The following is a 23,484-nucleotide window of genomic DNA, read 5'->3' on the forward strand; positions in this document are numbered from 1 at the left end:
GCACTTGAAGCCATGGTTTAGTTAGTCATGAGGTGTTAGTAGGTTGGACTTGGTGATCTCTGACATCTTTTCCAACCTGGTTGATTCTATGAGTCTATGATGAAGGGTTGGGATACTCCTAGCTGCTCCATGGGTGGGCACAAAGCTTACAGCAAGAAGTTGGACTGGGCTTTTCACTGCTCTCACCACGGGCAAGCAGGGCAGGGGAGAGACCAGGCCATTTGAGTGCAAAGTAAGAGAACAGTCAGGGAAAAAGAAAAGGAAAAAAAAAGAGAATTTGTATTTTAAATAAAAAAGAGGGGGGAGAAAGGAGGGGGGAAAGGGAAAAAAAAAAAGAAAAAGCGAGAAAAAAGAGAAAAGATTAAAAAGGAAGAAAGAAAAAAGGGGAATAAAGAAAAAAAAAAGAAAAATAAAAAAAAAGAAAAAAGAAAAAAGAAAAAGGAAAAAAGAAAAAAAGACAAAAGAAAAAAAAATGAAAAAGGAAAGGGAAAAGGATAAAGGAAAAGGAAAAAGAAAAAGAAAAAAAGAAGGAAAAGAGAAGGGAAAAAAGAAGGGAAAAAAGAAGGGAAAAAAGAAGGAAAAAAAGAAGGAAAAAAAGAAGGAAAAAAAGAAGGAAAAAAAGAAGGGAAAAAAGAAGAAAAAAAGAAGGAAAAAAAGAAGGAAAAAAAGAAGGAAAAAAGAAGGAAAAAAGAAGGAAAAAAGAAGGAAAAAAGAAGGAAAAAAGAAGGAAAAAAAGAAGGAAAAAAGAAGAAAAAAAAGAAGGAAAAAAAAAGAAGGAAAAAAAGAAGGAAAAAAGAAGGAAAAAAAGAAGGAAAAAAAGAAGAAAAAAAGAAGGAAAAAAGAAGGAAAAAAAAGAGGGAAAAAAGAGGGAAAAAAGAGGGAAAAAAGAGGAAAAAAAGAGGAAAAAAGAAGGAAAAAAGAAGGAAAAAAGAAGGAAAAAAGAAGGAAAAAGAGAAGGAAAAAGAGAAGGAAAAAGAGAAGGAAAAAGAGAAGGAAAAAGAGAAGGAAAAAGAGAAGGAAAAAGAGAAGGAAAAAGAGAAGGAAAAAGAGAAGGAAAAAGAGAAGGAAAAAGAGAAGGAAAAAGAGAAGGAAAAAGAGAAGGAAAAAGAGAAGGAAAAAGAGAAGGAAAAAGAGAAGGAAAAAGAGAAGGAAAAAGAGAAGGAAAAAGAGAAGGAAAAAGAGAAGGAAAAAGAGAAGGAAAAAGAGAAGGAAAAAGAGAAGGAAAAAGAGAAGGAAAAAGAGAAGGAAAAAGAGAAGGAAAAAGAGAAGGAAAAAGAGAAGGAAAAAGAGAAGGAAAAAGAGAAGGAAAAAGAGAAGGAAAAAGAGAAGGAAAAAGAGAAGGAAAAAGAGAAGGAAAAAGAGAAGGAAAAAGAGAAGGAAAAAGAGAAGGAAAAAGAGAAGGAAAAAGAGAAGGAAAAAGAGAAGGAAAAAGAGAAGGAAAAAGAGAAGGAAAAAGAGAAGGAAAAAGAGAAGGAAAAAGAGAAGGAAAAAGAGAAGGAAAAAGAGAAGGAAAAAGAGAAGGAAAAAGGAGGAAAGGAGGAAAGGAGGAAAGGAGGAAAGGAGGAAAGGAGGAAAGGAGGAAAGGAGGAAAGGAGGAAAGGAGGAAAGGAGGAAAGGAGGAAAGGAGGAAAGGAGGAAAGGAAGAAAGGAGGAAAGGAAGAAAGGAGGAAAGGAAGAAAGGAGGAAAGGAAGAAAGGAGGAAAGGAAGAAAGGAAGAAAGGAAGAAAGGAAGAAAGGAAGAAAGGAAGAAAGGAAGAAAGGAAGAAAGGAAGAAAGGAAGAAAGGAAGAAAGGAAGAAAGGAAGAAAGGAAGAAAGGAAGAAAGGAAATTGAGGAAAAAGGAAATAGGGAAAAAGGGAAAAAGAGAAAAAGGGGGGAAAGGGAAAAAAGAAAACTATGAAAAGAAAAAGGAAAAAGAAAAGAAGAGGAAAAGAGAGCAGATTGAGACTGGAGAGATGAGGATTTATGCAGCAGTTTCAGAGTGAAACTAATTCTTGGGTTTTTGGTGTTTCAGGGGTGAGCCTTGTTATCTTCATGTATTTCATTTCTCCTATTTTTTTAAGCATTTGCTTTTAGCTGCTTCAGCCAGCTCCTCCCTTGAAACTTGCCTGAAATGAATGTCTGGGCTCCTGGTGCTGGTGTCTCTAGTGCAAATATTGTAAGAGGCCAACAAACGTGACCTAACACCTCGTGTTCTGAGACTGTTGTTGAGACTACACAAAGTTTGACTTGCAAAAGCCAACAAGCAAACCACAAACAAAGCTTGCAAAAGAAGGTGAAGATGAATTGTCTGATTGTCTGATCACTTAGTCTCTCAGCTTTGTTACCCAGCTGCAAAACGAAACAGGAGTTGAGGAGAACATGCTTTAATTCTTATTAGAATCAGGAGGGAGGAAGAAAAGTTATCTAAGCAAAGACTGCAGCCAGAACTTTGTTGCTGCAGATGAGGGAAACAAGTGGAAACAAAGACATTTTTGGGCCCAAGCAGAATTTCTTCCTTATTCTCCAAGCAGACCAAAGCCTGGATTTTGGTCAGCGTCAGGCAACTGAGCAAGCACTCTGCTAACCAGGGAAATCTTACCAGCCCAAGGGACATCTGGAGGAAGAATTTTCCTGCAAACCTAAAGTTATGCCCTACTAAAGGCCTTTTTCTCCTGGAGTTTCACCAGATTGCAGTCTCACCAGACTGCTCTCAGCATCACCCACTCCACTTTCTCCCCATGTTTTTGCAGCAGTGCCAGCTGACATCACGGACAGCCTGCCTTAAGAAGGCCCCTGAGTTTTATTCAGGTTTGCTTTCTGCTAAGCCAAGGCACTTAGCTGCTCTTTACATTCTTTGAAAAGACCCCCTACATCTGGTCCAAACATGTATCTTGTCTCCCTGATGCCTTTCCCATCTTTTTATGGACCTGTCTCCACCTCATCCACTTGAGCACTCAGGAAAGCTCCAGCTGAGCTGCAGACCATGGCTGAGAGCAACTGTGCACTCTGCTTCAGTATCTGTTGGATCATAGTGTGGACTTCCCTTTGGATGCTGGGTCCTGGTTGCTAATGCTGAGAGATACTGAGATCTAATGACCAGCAGGATGCAGGAAAGGGGAGGGCAGGAGGAACAGTAAGTCATTTTAAGAACTACCCACAAAGAGCAGCTGGAATGCAGAGCACAGGAATGCATGGGGGAATTCCTTTTAGAAATAGAACACTTGAAGTTCAATCAACCTTACAAAGATATGGAGGCAGAGACAAACAAGGGAAACTGTCCAGGTCTGTGCCTGCTCAGATCTAGACAGGAATACTACCTGGGCAGGCTACCTGTTTAATGGTAAGCTCCCATCTTCCCCATTAGAGGACAGCTCCTGGCCTGAGGTAGTCACTGTCATTTGGCAGGCTCCTGTCAGGCAGGAGCTATGTGCAAAGGCAGGGCATCTTCCAGGCACAACAAAGGCTTTGTGCAGAACAGAGGAAGGTGAGTCAGGCTGAGCAGCCAGGACTCACTGCGTGACGCAGACCATGGGAGGCTACTGGGTGACTGCAGCATCCCTGCCCAGCCCCAGGGAGGTAGATAGATAATGAGCATTGCATTACCCCTTGGCTCTCTCCTCCAGTTGGGGAAATGCTGCCTCCAGCCATGCTAATGATGATGCCTGCCTTCAAGGCATTCAAAGGACTTCTGTCTCCTCCATCACTCTCACTCTCCCTTCCAGCCTCTTCCTCCACCTTGAGAGTCAGAAAGAGCACACCGCGGCTAAAAGCACCAAACAGTGCAAATGGTCTAAATGTAGCCACAGAAGTGCCAGGTCTCTTTTTGGCCCTCAAGTGCTTATAGGCAATAAAAATTCCCCAGCCTTCTTTTCCCATTGCTTAACTGGACCAATGAGGAACAAGATTGAAAACAAACCAGTTGCCATTTCTCACAGCTTACCCTTAAACATGAAAAAATGAAGCTTTGCACGACTCAGTGCACAAACTGCAGACTGGATGGTGTGGAGGTCAAGAGAGTAAATGTGTTCAGGAAGTGGCCCAACAAGCTGATGAAGGAGGGCTGTCTCAGCAGCTATTAACAGTGATGGCCTGACTGTGAGTTTCAGGCAAATATCCTTTTAGCCAGCCAGTGGCATAGCCAGAGAACCCTGCACTTACTACATTATGCTCTCCCATAAACATCTGCTCCACTCTTGGAAGTAAAATATTGGGTAAATAGCTGTTGGGTCTCATACACAGATATAGTTACAGTAGAGCTAGGGTAGAAGGGCTCTGCAGAGGGACCTTGACTAGCTGGACAGATGGACAGACTCCAACATGACGGCATTCAACAAGCCCAAGTGCCGGGTGCTGCACTTTGGCCACAAGAACCCCATGCAGTGCTACAGGCTGGGGTCAGAGTGGCTGGAGAGCAGCCAGGCAGAGAGGGACCTGGGGGTAATGGTTGACAGCTGGCTGAACATGACCCAGCAGTGTGCCCAGGTGGCCAAGAAAGCCAATGGCATCCTGGCCTGCATCAAGAACAGTGTGGCCAGCAGGAGCAGGGAAGTCATTGTGCCGTGTGCTCAGCACTGGTTAGGCCACACCTTGAGTTCTGTGTCCAGTTCTGGGCTCCTCAATTTAAGAAGGACATTGAGACACTTGAACGTGTCCAGAGAAGGGCAACAAGGCTGGGGAGAGGGCTTGAGCACAAGCCCTGTGAGTAGAGGCTAAGGGAGCTGGGGTTTAGCCTGGAGAAGAGGAGGCTCAGGGGAGACCTTATTGCTGTCTACAACTATCTGAAGGGAGGTTGTAGCCAGGAGGGGGTTGGTCTCTTCTCCCAGGCAGCCAGCACCAGAACAAGAGGAATCACAGAATCAATAAGGTTGCAAAAGACCTCAAAGTTCATCAAGTACAACGTGTCACCTAAGACCTCATGACTACTAGACCATGGCACCAAGTGCCACATCCAATCCCCCCTTGCACCAGTACAAGAGGACACAGTCTCAAGCTGTGCCAGGGGAAGTTTAGACTCGAGGTGAGGAGAAAGTTCTTCACAGAGAGAGTTGTTAGCCATTGGAATGTGCTGCCCAGGGAGGCGATGGAGTCACCATCACTGGAGGTGTTCAAGAGGGGATTGGACGTGGCACTTGGTGCCATGGTTTAGTAGTCATGAGGTGTTTAGTGACAGGTTGGACTTGATGATCCTTGAGGTTTCTTCCAACCTTAATGATTCTATGATTCTATTGGACTCCTTTGGTCCAGAATTAATACTCATTCCTTCCTTTAGCTTTTTTTGTGGACTCAGATCAACTCTGACAAAGAAGGACAGCTTGGACAGAGATGAGATTTTTGCTGGCTCTTTTTAAACGGTGTCTAATGCCGCTTTATTGAAGCAGCAGCTCAGAGTCTGCAGGTCACCATCTGTTTTGTGCATCAGGTAGAAGGTGGCAGGGAATGGCAAGTCAGCATGGTGAAGGCAGGTTCCCAGAAATCACAGCTTTCTCTTTGTGCTCTGGGCAAGAGTCTCCACCTCCTTCATGAAACGAAGGCACAGCTCATCCTGCCAGGGCAGAGCTACGCATTGGACAGCTACTGGAAGCCCCACGGCTCCTTCCACAGCCTGCAAAAAGAAAGCACAGTGCTCAGTCAGAGCACTAGAGCACCTGGGGAGGCACAATGTGGTCTCTTGAGGAAGAGAAGACAAAGGAAGACACACAAGGGGATGGCTGTCAGGCTGCTGTACACCAGCCCAGGTGCACCACATGCAGGGTAGTAATGGTGCTTCACACTGTGTTACTGAGGAAAACAACCCCACTCTCATCAGGAGATGCAGACAAGCCTTGGGACACTGTGCCAGTCATAACCTGCTAAACTTAGGCTCTTGCCCTGCTGACCTCTTTCAGCCTTTTATCCCAAGGGTCTCCGTAGTGCCCTCGGTAATGCTTCAGCTCTTCTTCATCGGCTCTTGTGACTGTGCCAACCGGCACCACCCCAGCAGGGAAGTTCAAGACGTTGTATAAATTGGTATAGGAGGTGGCAGCTGGAAGAGATCACACAGAGCATGCTAAATGGCAAAAGTTAGTGTGCTGGGCCAGATAAGACTTTTGGATGATCATTCAGGTTGCAGGGATTATAGACTGGAGTTGCTGGACCTGAAGAGACCATGCAAACATGCTGCTTTCAAAGGGACTTTTGATAGAGAGCTTTGAGGCTCTTATAGCTGCTGAGACCAGAGACCCATGCCTTCATCTGTCACTCAGCTATAGGACTGGGGAGAGACAGATAGAAGTTTTTGATCTGATTCAGAGTCTGCATCTTTGTCTTCCATAACACAGGAAAAAATCCCAGCTATCTTGTCAAGATAATCCAGAACACAGAATGGTTTGAGTTGGAAGCAACCTTAAAGATCATCTAGTTCCAACACCTCCACCATGGGCAGGGACACCTTCCACTAGACCAGGTTGCTCAACGCCCTGTCCATCCTGGCCTTGAACACCTCCAGGGAAGGAGCATCCACAACCTCCCTGGGCAACCTGTTCCAGTGTCTCACCACCCTCGCTGTAAGGAATCTCTTCCTAATATCCTGCGAGGTCCAGCTCTGTAACGTCATCTTGGGCAGTTTGGATCCAAGAGGGCCATTTGTAGAGATGGAGAGCCCTGGCTGTTTGCTGAAAGCTATTACAAATTTGCCTTTTTCTGCACATCACAGACAATGACCTATTTGAAAAGTCTTGGGAAGTAACATGGCCACATACAGAAGAGCCTGGCCTTGTACTGAGGTCTAACACCCCTCCAGCAACTATCCTCACAACCACTTTCTGCTGGAAGAGTAGCTCTTGGGCTTTCTTCAGGAGAGACAATGCAGAGCAAACTCACCCATGAATGACTGAGACAGATATGCCACTCACTGCTGTCCCATAATAATCCAAACCCCTGCAGCTCAGATAAGATGGGAGCTCAAAAAGACCCACCCAGAGGAGATCTCTCCTTTCTTCCCCAGGGGGAATACCAAGCACTGCACATGGTCTGGGGAACGTTCAAGAGACCAAAACACCTTGCTCCAGCTCTGCCCACAAATACCCCCACAGATGCATCCAGAGACACCTCAATGGAGATTACCAAACAGCTTCCCAGCATAGCCATGGTTAAAGGCTGGCCCCAGCACAGGACAGAGAATCACATCCAGCCTTAGCTTCTTCCATTTAGCAATGAATTCGGTGCAGTAAGCCTAGGAGGAAAGAGAGAGGAGATGACAAAAAAAAAAACATCTGTTGAACAGAAGTGGCATGGGGAAAGGAAGGGGGGAAAAAAAAACAACCTTCCTGGGTACAACTGAGAACTCAAATGAAATCTTTTCTTCTTTCACCCTTAGGTTTCCTGTCTGAATCCCATGTGCTGCCCAGACCTAGAGACTAAGTGGACATGTCAGAATTGATTTCTTTGAGTATTACCCCAAATCCTTCCCATGAAGACTTTTGCCTTATTTTTTATTGGGTGGAGATCAACAGCAGTTTGAAGAATGATGTCCACCTGACTAAACAGATGGGTGATTTTGGCAGAAAAAGATGCAAATCTAGAAGAGATGGATTCCAAATATTTCCACAAAGCATTCTGCAGCAGGATACAGGTAAGAAAAAGGAGCAGCAAGAGACAGCTAGGCAGGCTAGGTAAAGTGATCTCCTCCTCACAGTGCAGGAGGAACAGCTTCAGGCTTGCACTATAAATCCAGGAGAGCTCTAGGTGTGTTGCCTGATTTCTCACAGCTTTGCTGAACATCAGGGCAGTCAACAAATCCATCCTCAAAGAGCTATTCTCACTTTGTCTTAATGAGTAGACACGGATGGCCCACGCTATGGCTGTCTCTGCAGCTGCAGTCTGGTTACAGAGACACATCTGTCACATGGTCCAGGCCCTGCTCTGCCACAACTCTGTCACTCCAAGATTTCTGTGCCAGGATCTTCCACACCTTAGAATCATAGAATGCTCTGGGTTGGAAGGGACCTCAAGGATCATTTCGTTCCAACCCCCCTGCCATGAGCAGGGGCTCCTTACAGTAGATCAGGTTGCTCAGAGCCACATCCAGCCTGGCCTTAGAAACCTCCAGGGATGGTGTTTTTACCACTTCCCTGGCCAACCTGTTTGCAGGATCACAGGATCAACTAGATCAGGCTGCCCAGGGCCTCATTGAGCCTCACCTTGAACAGCTCCACGGATGTGGCCTCGACCACCTCCCTGGGCAACCCGCTCCAGCGTTCCGTCACCCTAATAGTAAAGAACTTCTTCCTGATACCCAATCCAAATCTGCTTTTCTCTAGTTTGAAGTCACTGCCCCTCATCCTGTCACTGCAGGCCTTTGTAAACAGCCTCTCTCCATCCTTCTTGTAGCTTTCTTCTCAAGAAAGCTCCAGCCAGGAGACCAATTTTCCGTCTGGCTTCAATTTCCCTCCACAGCCTGAATCCTTCCTGCTTAAAGTTCAACAAAGGAGATGGGTTTCTTGGAAGGACAGAGGAGCTAACATTATATATATATATATACACACACACACATGTATTTGTCTGAGAGAAAAGCTGGTTGCTAGCCAAAAGCTTTGCATCAGCTCTTCTTTGCAGTAGATGGGAATAAAATAGGGATGTGGTTTCCCTGAAGAAAAACAGTACAGAACCTCTCTGAGGCTGATAAACCTTTTTGAGTGTTTTCTTTTGGGTTGGTTTTGTTGTGGGTTTGGCATTTGTTTGGTTTGGGTTTGGGTTTTGTTTGGTTTTGGGTTGGTTTGGGTTTGGTTTGGGTTTGGGTTTGGTTTGAGTTTTGTTTGGGTTTGGGTTGGTTTGGGTTTGAGTTGAGTTTTGTTTGGTTTTGGGTTTTGTTTGGGTTTGGTTTGTGTTTGGGTTGAGTTTTGTTTGGTTTTGGGTTTGGTTTGGTTTTGGGTTTGAGTTTTGTTTGGTTTTGGGTTTGGTTTGTGTTTGGTTTGTGTTTGTGTTTGGGTTTGGTTTGGGTTTGCAGGGGGAGGGAGGAATCTGTTTCCACTGGAAATGTAAATAAATCTCCAAACACTTGCCTCAGCCCAGCAACCAGGCAGAGTTTTCCCTCTGCCCTATAATCTGTCAGCCCTGCTGCCAACGAGTGTGCAAGGCCACCGAGTGACTGGCACCGATGGAGGATGTGCGGTGCAAGCTGCGGGCATGTTTCTCCTCAGGCAGGGTTGCAAGAGTGTCCTAGGGGAACACAGACCCTTCCTTGTGGGTGGACACCAGCACAGCTCAGCTTCCTCAGCTTTGCAAAACACCAGCTGAAAGGGAATAGCATTGCTCTCTAAAAATAGACCACGAATGAGGGCAGCAGTGGAAAATAGCAGAGAGGAGAGGCACTATGTAAGCTCAAGGACAGGAATAAAAGGAGGATAAACTGGAAGTCAACAAACAGCATGGAAAATATGAAAGTTTCTGACCATCAAAGCAGTGGGGAGAGGAGCTGGCCAATACAAACAAAACACAAGCATTCAGCTTTAAAGAGGAACCCAATCAATTTGTGAACAGCACTGGACTGTTTTCCAGGAGAGCAAGTGTTGTCCTATGATCCTGCTCCCAAATATGTTCACACAACACCCACCTAAGCCAAAGAGTTTACAGTTTCTGACTTCTAAGATCTGTGTCCAAGCACAGTCTTAGCTATTGACAATAACACCTAATGTCTGGCAGGAAGGATTTGCACCAAGAGATGGAAAGAAATAAAAATGAAGCCTCATCTGCAGTGACTCTTCTTATGCTATCTCTGCTTGGAATAGGATAGAATAAATCAGCTTGGAAGAGACCTTCGAGATCGTTGAATCCTACCTATCACCCAACACCATCTAATCAACTAAACCATGGCACCAAGTGCCTCATCCAGTCTCCTCCTAAACACCTCCAGTGATGGCAACTCCACCACCTCCCTGGACAGCACATTTCAATGGACAGTTTCTCTTTCTGGGAAGAACTTTCTCCTCACCTCCAGCCCAAACCTCCCCTGGCACAGCTTGAGACTGTGTCCTCTTTCTATGAAGAACTTCTTCCTAACATCCAGCTTAATCCTCCCCTGGTGCAGCTTGAGACTGTGTCCTCTTCTGGTGCTGGTTGCTTGGGAGAAGAGACCAACCCTCACCTGGCTACAACCTCCCTTCAGGTAGTTGTAGACAGCAATAAAGTCTCCCCTGAGCCTCCTCTTCTCCAGGCTGAGCAACCCCAGCTCCTTCAGCCTCTCCTCACAGGGCTGTGCTCCAGACCGCTCCCCAGCTTTGTTGCCCTTCTCTGGATACCTTCCAGCAAGTCAACATCTTTCCTAAACTGAGAGGCCCAGAACTGGACACAGGACTCAAGGTGTGGCCTAACCAGTGCTGAGCACAAGGGAGAATGAGTTCCCTGCTCCTGCTGGCCACACTATTCCTGATCCAGGCCAGGATGCCGTTGGCCTTCTTGGCCACCTGGGCACACTGGTGGCTCGTGTTCATCCCACTCTCAACCACTATCCCCAGGTCCCTTTCTGCCTGGCTGCTCTCCAGCCACTCCTACCCCAGCCTGCAGCACTGCATGGGGTTGCTGTGGCCAATGTGCAGCACCCAGCACTTGGATGTGTTAAAGCTCATGCTGGTGCAGGACAAGGGATAATTTTTTCTCCCCATCCCCCAGTCAGTGGAGATCTCAAAACGAACATCTGTTGCCTTGAACTCTTATCACTCCTTGCAAAGACTGACTTTCAAAGAAAAACCCAGCTGCTTCACTTCCACAGGATCCATTTCCAGCCCTGAATCCACCACTGAGCTCACAGCAATTGCTTAGAAACTTTGGAGGCCTCTCACTGTATTTAGTAAGGGAAAAAGCCACCAGACAGATGAACAAGCCACGTTACCGCCACCGCTCCGTGCTGATCCCAGAGGTTCTTGGCAGACCTGGAAAAGTGGCAGAATTAATGAGCTTTGGGACTGTGGCCACAGAAAGTAACAAGATGCACAGGCAGCCCATGGTTATGGGAACCTCATGACCCTGCTTGGGAAGAAGCTATAGGGTCACCCAGCTGATCCCATGGGGTCCACACGTGCTTATGTGAGCGAAGAATCAGAGAATCAATAAGGTTGGAAAAGACCTCAAAGATCATCAAGTCCAACCTATCACCCAACACCTCATGACTAAACCATGGCACCAAGTGCCACATCCAATCCCCTCTTGAACACCTCCAGGGATGGTGACCCTACCACCTCCCTGGGCAGCACATTCCAGCAGCTAACAACTCTCTCTGTGAAGAACTTTCTCCTCTGTTACAAACATACCACCATGTCTAGGTGCTCTGGCACCTACACAAAAACCATGGCAGTGTTCTCAATTCACTTGCTCCCACCTCTTTGTATCTCTGTCTCTCTTAAAGGACCAGGTGCTTCATCTTAAAGGGGCAGCTGCTTCAGGGCAGGGGCTTCACACCACACTGCACTTGCATGCAGAGGCTTCTGCGCTAACTTGGCACATGATGCTCTGGGTACCAGAGTCCACCTGATGGGGAAAGTAGCCTGCAGCTCTCTGTGCTGATGTCCATGGAGACTTCCCAGCCCTGCCACAATGATCCTCAACCTTTTAAAATAATCTCTGGCTGCACAGCCCTGGATAACACTGTGCTAACCCCAGGTGGTGTTGGGGCAGCACATAACTCATCTGGCTCAGCCTGTGCTGCACAACTCCATGACAAAGCTTTGCATGGCAAGCTGGCATCCACCAGCATGAACTGGTGGACACACCCATAGAATCATAGAATCAAGAAGGTTGGAAAAGACCTCAGAGATCATCAAGTCCAACCTATTACCTAACACCTCATGACTAACTAAACCATGGCTTCAAGTGCCAAGTCCAATCCTTTTTTGAACACCTTCAGGGATGGTGACTCCACCACCTCCCTGGGCAGCACATTCCAATGGCCAATTACTCTTTCTGGGAAGAACTTTGTCTTCACCTCAAGCCTAAACTTCCCCTGGCACAGCTTGAGACTGTGTCCTCTTGTTCTGGTGCTGGTTGCCTGGGAGAAGAGACCAACTCCCTTCCTGGCTACATCCTCCTTTCAGGTAGTTGTAGAGAGCAATAAGGTCTCCCCTGAGCCTCCTCTTCTCCAGGCTAAACTACCCCAGCTCCCTCAGCCTCTCCTCACAGGGCTGTGCTCCAGACCTCTCCCCAGCCTTGTTGCCCTTCTCTGGCCCCATTCAAGTGTCTCAATGTCCTTTTTAAACTGGGGAGCCCAGACCTGGACACATGTGCACCCTCTTTCTCTAGAGCTACTTCAATGTGTCTTACCCCACTCCACAGAGAGCGCTGAGATCTCGAGCGATTCGTGGGTACTGTGGGAGAAAAAGAGGAAAATTTGGGGATTAGTCAGCAGGAGTGCAGCTGAAATAGCTGGCTGCCATGGGATTGTGTTTTGGGCACAACTCTTCTCTTAAGAGAAGTGGCTCTGGAAAATGGGTATGGCTTCCAGTGAAGTAGTTCTACTCACACATTAATTCCTGTATTTAATAACAACAACCCATGCCAATAAGGCTCTAGAGCACACTGCTAGCCATGGAGAGCGTGTCCTGGATGTGGGGATGATGTTTAGATCCTTGCTGGTGATATCCATTCTCTTGGGGCCCATTGCTGGATGAGCTGCATGGCCCTTGGGTTTCTGAGAACACTTGGTATTTTGAACTCCCACAAAAGCCTGTCAGAGCCACTTGATAAGTTTGCCCTGGGTTTAGGAGCTAAGTGTATTTAAGTATCATCATCAGAGAATGGTTAGGGTTGGAAGGGACATTAAAGATCATCTAGTTTCAACTCCCCCCTCCTATGGGCAAGGACACCCTCCACTAGACCAAGTGGCTCAAGGCTTCATCCAGCCTGGCTTTGAACACCTCCAGGCATGGGGCATCCACAACCTCCCTGGGCAACCTGTCCCAGTGTCTCACCACTCTCACTGTAAAGAATTTCTTTCTAATACCCAGTCTAAATCTGCCCTCCTCAAGCTTCAGTCCATTACCTCTCATCCTATTGCAACTAGCCCTTGTAAAAAGTCCCTCCCACTTAGCTACTGAGCCCAGCAGACCCCTAACACGAAGCAGCAATCACTCCCAGAGGGAAGCAGCCTACCCCCCTGCATGCAGAAACTTCTCCAGCTTGCAGATTTCCTATATCACAGATGAGACATGTCTGTACACTTACTATGGGTTTCAAAATGATAGCCAAGATCCTTTTCACCAGAGCAGGAAGCCTGTAAGTGTTGAACTGGGATCTCAGGTTGGGATCCACAAGGTCTCCTTTGCTGGAGGGGACAAAAAGTGGAGAAGTCATAGAATCATAGAATCAATAAAGTTGGAAAAGACCTCAGAGATCATCAAGTCCAACCTGTCACCCAACACCTCATGACTAACTAAACCATGGCTTCAAGTGCCTCATCCAATCCCTTTCTCAACACCTCCAGGGATGATAACTCCACCACCTCCCTGGGCAGCACATTCCAATGGCCAATTACTCTTTCTGGGAAGAACTTTCTTCTCACCTCAAGCCTAAACTTTCCCTGGCACAGCTTGAGACTGTGTCCTCTTGTTCTGGTGCTGGTTGCCTTGGAGAAGAGATCAACCCCCACCTGGCTACAACCTCCCTTCAGGTAGTTGTAGACAGCAATGAGGTCTCCCCTGAGCTTCCTCTTCTTCAGGCTAAACAACCCCAGCTCCCTCAGCCTCTCCGCACAGGGCTGCGCTCCAGACCTCTCCCCAGCCTCATTGCCCTTCTCTGGACACGTTCAAGTGTCTCAATATCCTTCTTAAATTGAGGGGCCCAGACCTGGACACAGTACTCAAGTTGTGGCCAAGTCAGGACATGCCACAGCAGTGCTGTCTCCAAAGTAGAGTTTGGCCTAGAGGGGAGTTGCTAGAAGTCAAAATCCACCTGTTTCAATCCAAAACACTGAGCAAGGGATGTTTAGGTGGGGTTCAGAGGCTCAGCTGTAAATGCTCACTGCAAAAGCTGTAGGGAAATAAGTACTTCACTGCCTTTGTGGTCACTGTTTGATAGCTCTGGAGTGCTTTGCAGGGATAAGCCACTTACAACCCTGGGCATATTTCACCTTGAAGTGAGGAAGGAGCTGGGTGGATGTTTGGCTGCTAGCCAGGGCAACCCACCACACCTCCACAGAAAGGTCTATAATGTGTGGCTTCCCATGTGCAATGGAATAGTCTCACACATAAACCCCGTTGCCACAGCACTGCTGAGACATTATCTCATTACCCTTCCACATTATCTGTGGGTGTGAACTACTTTTGTGGATTAGTTGCTGCTCCTGATAAATTCAGAAATTGCTCCTCTGCTGCCCATTATTCAGTTTGCACCCACAGGGATATGAACATTCTGGGCACAACCACTGGCTAGACAGTGCCAAGTCTTATGGCCCACACTAAAATGGTTTTTTTTTACTCACAAGCAGTCCACCAAGTGAGCAGCACCATCTGAGAAAAGCCCTCTGGTAAACAGCTCATCTACCACATAGTCAATCTTGGGTGGTGCAAAGGGAACAAGCTGCAAGAAAAACATCCCCACATGCAAGAGGCAGCAAAGATGAACGAGTCCTAGAACCCTCTGTCAAGCACCTTCCTTGCCTCACTGGTGAGGTGAGTGCAAAGTGGTGGGAAGCCTAGGTCCTGCTTGCTGTTGTAGGACAGCTGGGCTTCCTTTTCAGGGGGACCAGGGTTAGCAGGATCTGCTCACCATCCTTTCCTATCTCTTAGCCATTAACACATATAGCACAGCCTCTGCTCCCCAGGGTTAGCAGGATCTGCTCACCATCCTTTCCTCTCTCTTAGCCATTAGCACATATAGCACAGCCTCTGCTCCCCAGGGTTAGCAGGATCTGCTCACCATCCTTTCCTCTCTCTTAGCCATTAGCACATATAGCACAGCCTCTGCTCCCCAGGGTTAGCAGGATCTGCTCACCATCCTTCCCTATCTCTTAGCCATTAACACATATAGCACAGCCTCTGCTCCCCAGGGTTAGCAGGATCTGCTCACCATCCTTTCCTATCTCTTAGCCATTAACACATATAGCACAGCCTCTGCTCCCCAGGGTTAGCAGGATCTGCTCACCATCCTTTCCTATCTCTTAGCCATTCCCACATACAGCACAGCCTCTGCTCCCCAGGGTTAGCAGGATCTGCTCACCATCCTTTCCTATCTCTTAGCCATTCCCACATACAGCACAGCCTCTGCTCCCCAGGGTTAGCAGGATCTGCTCACCATCCTTCCCTATCTCTTAGCCATTAACACATATAGCACAGCCTCTGCTCCCCAGGGTTAGCAGGATCTGCTCACCATCCTTTCTTCTCTCTTAGCCATTGTCACATACAGCACAGCCTCTACTCCCCAGGGTTAGCAGGATCTGCTCACCATCTTTTCCTATCTCTTAGCCATTAACACATACAGCACAGCCTCTACTCCCCAGGGTTAGCAGGATCTGCTCACCATCCTTTCCTCTCTCTTAGCCATTCCCACATACAGCACAGCCTCTACTCCCCAGGGTTAGCAGGATCTGCTCACCATCCTTTCCTATCTCTTAGCCATTAACACATACAGCACAGCCTCTACTCCCCAGGGTTAGCAGGATCTGCTCACCATCCTTTCCTATCTCTTAGCCATTCCCACATACAGCACAGCCTCTACTCCCCCACACCTTAGAGAATAATTTCCAGGGGCTCCAAAGCACAAAGTATTTTCAATCAATTTGCATCATTGGATTAGCCCTGTTGTAAAAAAACCCCACTGGTGGAGCCACAGAATAATTTAGGCTAGAAGAGGTGGGAGATCAACTGCTTCAACTCCCTTTCATGCTTACCCACCAAGAAATCTATGAACTGTGTTTAAGAGCTGGGGGGTTGTGGAAACTGTGGTGAGTTTGGTATTTATGGGAACATCAAACATGATGGAAAAAACAGTGCTGTAGAAAAGGCTGACTTGAAGATATCTGAAGGTGATTTCCCTGTCTTCCAGGCCAGGAACATAAGCAGGATCCCTTCAGTTTGGGAAAGCAAGCTGTTGCATCTGCCTTCCTCTTTGGGGTCCTTGCAGCAGGGAGGGAGGGATGGTCCCTGGTTTACAGGCACCACAAGTGGAGATGGGAATCGACTTGTCCAAGCTCTGTAAGGAGTTAATGTTGGGGTGGTGGTGGAAATTTCATAGAATCATAGAATCAATAAGGTTGGAAAAGACCTCAAAGATCATCAAGTCCAACCTGTCACCCAACACCTCATGACTACTAAACCATGGCACCAAGTGCCACGTCCAATCCCCTCTTGAACACCTCCAGGGACGGTGACTCCACCACCTCCCTGGGCAGCACATTCCAATTTCAACCCACCACACAGAGTAACAGCTCCAGGCAGCCACAGGCATGAAAACCCACCGTATGCCCTGCATCCTGGAGGAGCTTCCTTGTCTGCTGGACAGCCCGTTTCATGCTGGGGGAGGGCTGGAAGTAGCCATCTCCTTCATAATATCCAATCCGAAGTGGCTTTGAACTGGTGTAAACCTGTGCAGAAGAGGAGATATCACTTGCACACAGGAGACAGAGAAGATTGGACCATTCCCAAGGCTTGAGGAGGCAACAACTGAGGTCTCCTGGGTTGGAGGCATCGTGGGAGCAACAGGGCTGGTGGAAAGCAGTGTTGTCCAGAAGTGGTCACCGGTACTGGTCTTTCTGACACCACCTCCTGCCATGTGAACATGTCCCAGCTTTGGTATGGCAGATGGGGCAGCACCTGTACAGACCACATGCCTGGCTATGGACAGAGACCAGGGGCTGCTCCTTTAGAGTACAGAACTGGTCTGTACTGTCTGAGTGTCAGGGACAACAGAAAGGTCCTAGGACCTGAGCCAGAGAGACACATTCAGATGGTAGAAGTGGAGAGGGAATGACAAAGGATGATGATTTCTTAGGTCAGTGACTGTTAAGTCAGGCTCTTCAATTAAAGGTGATGAATTCCTCTGATGAGTAGAAGTCAGCTCCTTTAGAGACTGGGCCATGATGGAGCCAACAAGTTTGTTCTGGACATTGCCAAGAGGAAGTCAGCATCCAGAAGGTCTCATCAGCCAGCAGGAGCCTGCCAGCCCTGGCTGTGTGGCCTCTTCTTGTAGAATGGAATTAACCAAGTTGGAAAAGACCTTCAAGATCATTGAGCCCAACCTATTACCCAATACCATCTAACCAACTAAACCATGGCACCAAGTGCCCCATCCAGTCTCTTCCTAAACACCTCCAGTGATGGTGACTCCACCACCTCCCCAGGCAGCCCATTCCAATGACCAATCACTCTTTCTGTGGAGAGCTTCTTCCTAACATCCAGCCTTGTAGCTGCTCATGCCGGCTGGCCTGGGCACAGGGACACATAGGATTGCCTCTGAGCTTTACCTCCTCATCAAAGGGGAGTGGGGGCACAGTTGGGTCCAGTCGGAACATCTCCTCACAGAGCAGTGCCTTCATGCAGAGGGCCAGGCTGTCCACATCTCTCCCCATTGGCCCCAGCATCCCTGTCACTGCAAGCAGAAAGGTCCTGTCACTGCAGGCAGAGGGTCTGGTGGTGTCTCATGGTCACTGATAGGGACCCAATGTGGAAAAGTTTGTCAGGTCAGGGAAGAGTGTAATGTGCAAGAGATGAGCAAGGAGGTCCATCAGGGACAATCTGTAAACCTAAGAGCAGAGACAACCTGCTGAAGCTAACTTTCTGGGCCAAACTTCTGCAGGCAGAAGACCAATTCAAGAGGAGTGACAACTGCAGCCCCCCTGCCATCAGCAACATTGCTTGACAGTAGCTGAAGCCAGCACAGTCTCTTGGAAGCATCCCCTGTGAAATACCCCAGGCTTTTAGGATGCACGTTTCACATGTCTCAGTGATATGCATTGCCTTGCCTTGCCTTGCCTGAGCAGGTGTTGCTTTGATCCTGCTCAGGTTCAGCTAACACCTACTACCACCCAGAACAGAACAAATGGGCCAAAAAGGTAACAGCACAAGGAAGGTCCTGGTCTAATAGAACTATCTGTTTTGACTGGCTATAAGACATCATAATAGTTCAGCAAGCACATTTGCTGGCATTTCAAGAGTAGCAGGAGAGGCAAGAAGCAAAGGTTTGAGAGTAGTAACACATCTTTTGGATGGACTTACCTGACTTCATTCCTATGATAGGAGAAACCACACCCAGTTTGCTAGGAACATAATTGGGAGAAGCAGATTAAAAGCAGCTCTTCCTCTAAGGCAGGTCACCAGGCTGAGTTGCAGACTTCCCACTTGTCCCCAGTCAACATACAGCAAGGCAAAAGGTCCTGCAAAGACTTGGCACTTCCTGGGTTAGGGAGATTCCCATGGTCTGTAAGCTGCTAGGGGCTAGAGACATTTTTTAGCATTCCCTTTCCCTGCTGCCTCTAATTCCTCATCTGTGAGCAAACCATTGCTGATAAACAGAACACTCTTACAAGCAAAACAAGGACTGAAAAACATCTGGAAAGGAGATGACATTGCAGTACTTGTTTTCAGCTTCCTGAACAGGGCTACTCCAAGCTGAGTAAGTCCTTGCTGTGTTAATGGATGGAGATCACCATACATCAATAACAGAGCCCATAGCCCTAACTGAGAGAAAGGAACAAGCAGTATTCCTAAGGTTGGAAGAGACCTCAAAGATCATCGAGTCCAACCTGTCACCACAGACCTCAGGTTAGGGTGCTGACTTAAACCTGGACAAACTCAGACACTACTGCAAAGTTTGGTGCACCATGGGGCACATTGTGTAGCCTTTGTGGTGGGTGGAAGAAGAGGACAAATGTACCGTACCTGATCCTGTTTCCTGTGGGTTTGAGCCCACAGAGCCCACAGAAGCTGGATGGCAGGCGAATGCTGCCAGCTATATCTGAACCGATGCCCAGGATGGAGCCTCCACCTGCAATCAGAGCTGCCTCCCCTCCTGAGGAGCCCCCAGGGCTCTTCTGATGGTTGAGAGGGTTCAGGGTCTGGCCAAAGATGAGGTTGCTGCAGTCATAGCTGGAGAGAAGATGGTCAGCAAGTGAGAAGAGGTATTTTTGTATCTACAAACCATAAATACAGGGCATAGGATAGAATTAACCAGGTTGGTGGCCGTGCAGGGATTAGCGTGGAACAAACCCCAGCAGGTAGAATGAGCAGGAAGTAGATTTCTTGGGACAGCTGAGTTTAACAAGGAAGAGGCATCAAATGCAAGAGAAATTATTTCAGATTGAAATGAGGGGGCAATTAACTCCACATGCATGATTGGCTTGGATAAAGGGGGAAGCTTGTGTGGGCAGGCACACCCTCTGCCAGACAGCAAGAATCCCATGTTTTATGAAGGTGAACACACAATTACTTTAGCATTGTCTGTGGGATGTTGGTTTTCACAAAGGGAATTGCCCCCTGGCTCTTTAGGACCTGGACAATGACACTGTCTTCTTCCTTCACTTGACCCAGAAACTTCACCATCCCTCCAGAGGAGATGTGGCCCTTGGGGATTGGAAGCAAAGCTCTTTAGGTACCAGGAAAGATGCTGTTTGGAGCTGTGACAATAGCAGACATAAGTCTTGATGCCTCCTGTAGCAAAACTCCCATCTAACTTTTCTCAGAGGCAGAACAGGACCTGAGTAGCCCAGGGGAAAGCAGATCAGAGCAAGTTGGGAATTTCTGCAGAAGTCAGAAGGAAAGCAGGTTTGCTGCTCCCACAGTATTTGGTCCAGAACATTCTTGTCTGAGGGAACTCTTAACTACCTCTGATGAGGGCAGGACATTCTGGTGTGTTCCCAGACCAAGGCTAAGGGGCAGAGGAGTTAGGGATGTACCTTGCAGTTAATGTGGTCCTTGATGCTGATGGGGATGCCATAGAGCAGCCCCTTCTCCTTCTGCTTCTTTAGTTTCTGCAGCTGAACCTCACAGCCATGAATGAAGTCTATCACACAGTTCACCTCCCGAGTCACCTCCAAAGCCTCTCCAGAAGAACAGCAAGACAGATGAATGGACAGAAGAAAGGAAACAGTATTTACACTGAGTTTTCAAGCTGAAAAAAAATATCAGTCTCCTCAAACCATTGGCATTCACTATTCAAACCTTACCTATATACTTTAGATGCTCCTTGCTGGGATGATTTTCTGCCCTGGATTTCTGTCCTACTTATATTCCCTTAAACCACCTTTCAGACATCACAGTTTTGACAAATTGTAATCCTCAGTATTGCTAGTTCTCTCACCAAATTAGCTGGGGTTAGGGGAGAGGAGGAAGGGGAGAGGAGGAAGGGGAGAGGAGGAAGGGGAGAGGAGGAAGGGGAGAGGAGGAAGGGGAGAGGAGGAAGGGGAGAGGAGGAAGGGGAGAGGAGGAAGGGGAGAGGAGGAAGGGGAGAGGAGGAAGGGGAGAGGAGGAAGGGGAGAGGAGGAAGGGGAGAGGAGGAAGGGGAGAGGAGGAAGGGGAGAGGAGGAAGGGGAGAGGAGGAAGGGGAGAGGAGGAAGGGGAGAGGAGGAAGGGGAGAGGAGGAAGGGGAGAGGAGGAAGGGGAGAGGAGGAAGGGGAGAGGAGGAAGGGGAGAGGAGGAAGGGGAGAGGAGGAAGGGGAGAGGAGGAAGGGGAGAGGAGGAAGGGGAGAGGAGGAAGGGGAGAGGAGGAAGGGGAGAGGAGGAAGGGGAGAGGAGGAAGGGGAGAGGAGGAAGGGGAGAGGAGGAAGGGGAGAGGAGGAAGGGGAGAGGAGGAAGGGGAGAGGAGGAAGGGGAGAGGAGGAAGGGGAGAGGAGGAAGGGGAGAGGAGGAAGGGGAGAGGAGGAAGGGGAGAGGAGGAAGGGGAGAGGAGGAAGGGGAGAGGAGGAAGGGGAGAGGAGGAAGGGGAGAGGAGGAAGGGGAGAGGAGGAAGGGAAGAGGAAGAAGGGCTCCACAGCATCTCTCCCAGGCTGGAGACACCACTCACTTTACCCATGTAGGAGTAGAGGACACTTTCTGGGGACAGGGACCCCTCCTTCAGCTTCTCCACCAGTTCCGTCATTGTCAGCGAGAGGATATGTGCAGTCTGGGTGCCTGGCTTCTGCAAAGGGTGGGAGATTGGGTGCAGAGGGAAGAAAATGACAGAGAAGGCTGGCATTGATCCTACAAATATCCAATAGTAACATCTACCCAGCAACAATCTTGAAAGGAGGATTTGAGGAGATACTCCCTGTAGGAATGCACACCTCCTACATTGCACCGAGTGGGGAATTTGCTGATGGTGACTTTGCTGAGGCTTAGTTCATCAAAACCACAACCAAAACAGGCAGAAAGCTGCCTCTTGACTGGAGGCTTGCATGAACCTGAGGTTTGACCTATCTCTGTTTACTCTCCCAAAGGCCTTCACCCCCCCCCCCCCCTTTCTAACTCATAGACAGTTGCACAGCAATTCAACCAGCTAAAGCTTCACAAAATTTATCATTAACATGGGGAAAAAACCCAAACACGTGGGCTGTTTGCAACAAGAGAAGACCAGCAGGAGGCATTCATTGTGGGTTTAAGGTCCAAGGACCTGACTTTCTAAAATCCAAGTGCTGCTTCAGCTGGGCATGGGCAGGAAGAAATGGCTTTTGGTCACTGATGTGCAGATGTTGGAGGGATGTGAAGCCCTCCCCTATACTTTAAGGATGATGGGGCAGACAGGTCCTTATGGAGGGGCAGAGGTGAGAAGGATGAAAGAGGAAAGGCTTGGCAGTAGGGACAGATGAAGAAAAAAGGGCACAGGAAGGTCTTGGTTGGTGATCTGATTTTGAGGATCCTAAACTCTGATCCAGCTTTCATCCTGAGGATTCCCTCAACAGGTCTGCATTAAGAAATACTTCCTTTATAGTGTCTTTAGGAGGGAGTGTTTTTGTGGTGATCCTCCAAAAAACCTGGTGATGATCCAAAACAGGAACACACCCTGACCACCACTTGGAGTATTGTGTCCAGTTCTGGAGCCCCTATTACAGGAAGGTGCTGGAATGTGTCCAGAGAAGGGCCATGAGGATGAGCAGAGGGCTGGAGCTGCTCTGCTATAAGGACAGACTGAGGATGTTTGGGCTCTGAGGAGACCTAATTGTGGCCTTCCAGTATCTGAAGAGGGTCTACAAGAAAGCTGGGGAGGGACTTTTGAGGGTGTCAGGTAGTGATAGGACTAGGGGGAATGGAGCAAAACTAGAAATGGGTAGATTCAGACTGGATGTTAGGGAGAAGTTCTTCCCCATGAGGGTGGTGAGACACTGGCAGAGATTACCCAGGGAGGTGGTAGAAGCCTCATCCCTGGAGGTTTTTAAGGCCAGGCTGGATGTGGCTCTGAGCAACCTGCTGTAGTGTGAGGTGTCCCTGCCCATGGCAGGGGGTTGGAACTAGATGATCCTTGAGGTCCCTTCCAACCCTAACAATTCTGTGATGCTGGGATCCAAAGAGCGATTGATCAGCACACTCCTATTTCATTGGTTACCCAAAAGACAACCCCTTCCTCCCACACACACGGCCCCCAAGTTACCTCTTGCTTGAATCTGTGAGCTGCCTTCTCCATGTGCTCCAAGGCCTGATCCCGTGCCCTCCTCGCCTCTTCCATCTTCTGCTGGATCTGCCTGTGTCTCAGCCACCTCACTAGCGCAACGGCTGCAGCTGAGCTGCAAAGCACAGCCGAGAGGCTGCGAAGGTCTCCCCACGATGGATCTAGGATCTGCCACAGTTGCTCTTGGGTCATGATTTCTCTGCCAGCCCTTCCTGTTCTGGGTTGAGCTACAGCTACCTGGGTCCCCCACCTTCTCCTAAGGAGGTCTGATGAACGCAGGCTACGTGATCGCCTGCCGCGCAAGACCAGCTCTGAAGCAGAGTTGCATTAACAAAGTCCAGGAAGAGACTTGTTAGACCATGGACTTTGAAAGGGTCTGCCTGCTGGAGAAGCACTGTGGGCTGGGCTGCAAAGCAGCACTCAGCTCACAGCGAGTTTGGCAGTCCTCCAAGGCAGTCCCCCCAAGCCACTGCTGTACTGGGCTGCGCACAGGGAACAGAGCTGATAACCAAAGCTGAACACTTGCAAAAGCTAAGCCTGGGCTTTCCCTACTATCCCCACATCTAATCATTAATTAGCACTTAAGACCATTAACTAGAGGTGCTCAGCCATCAGCCCCATCCCTCAGCCAGCATGTGCAGCCTTTTGAGCGTGCAACAACAGAGCTCTGCTTGTCCTGGGGAACCTGGTGCAGGGAGTGAAACTGCACCTCTCAGGGAGGAAAGAGCTCAGGAGATCCAAGACTCTGAGGTGCAAGGTGAATGGTGCATGGTGAAGCTGAACAGGCAGTGTGGAAGGAGCTATCTGGAGATGCCTTCAAAGAGCATGGTGATAGGCACTTTATATGTGTAAACAGACATAAAAGTAGTGTGTCATTTTCAAGCCAAGCCCTCTTGAAAACCATTCACAAAACACAGAGCAGGGGGCAAGCCCTTTCCCTTCTGGGAAATCTTCCCTGATGGACCCAGTA

General features: G+C 48.3%; 1 protein-coding gene across 1 annotated transcript; it reads right to left on the reverse strand.

Annotated features, from left to right (window-relative positions):
* Positions 1-5,309: 5,309 nt before the first annotated feature.
* Positions 5,310-22,818, reverse strand: LOC137442643 (vitamin D3 hydroxylase-associated protein). The gene is made up of 15 exons (XM_068141641.1): positions 22,497-22,818; positions 20,937-21,050; positions 19,831-19,974; positions 19,365-19,498; positions 18,818-19,024; positions 18,155-18,195; positions 17,404-17,528; positions 16,399-16,524; positions 14,425-14,522; positions 13,170-13,269; positions 12,270-12,313; positions 10,846-10,885; positions 7,083-7,191; positions 5,858-6,003; positions 5,310-5,583 (listed from the first exon to the last, which is right to left on the reverse strand). The coding sequence occupies exons 1-15, from the start codon at positions 22,704-22,706 to the stop codon at positions 5,455-5,457; spliced, it is 1,767 nt and encodes a 588-aa protein (XP_067997742.1). The 5' UTR covers positions 22,707-22,818; the 3' UTR covers positions 5,310-5,454.
* Between the last annotated feature and the right edge of the window lie 666 nt (positions 22,819-23,484).

The sequence above is a fragment of the Melanerpes formicivorus genome, unplaced genomic scaffold, assembly GCF_026170545.1.
Source record: "Melanerpes formicivorus ecotype bairdi unplaced genomic scaffold, bMelFor1.0.p_v2 SCAF_7, whole genome shotgun sequence".
NCBI lineage: Eukaryota > Metazoa > Chordata > Aves > Piciformes > Picidae > Melanerpes > Melanerpes formicivorus.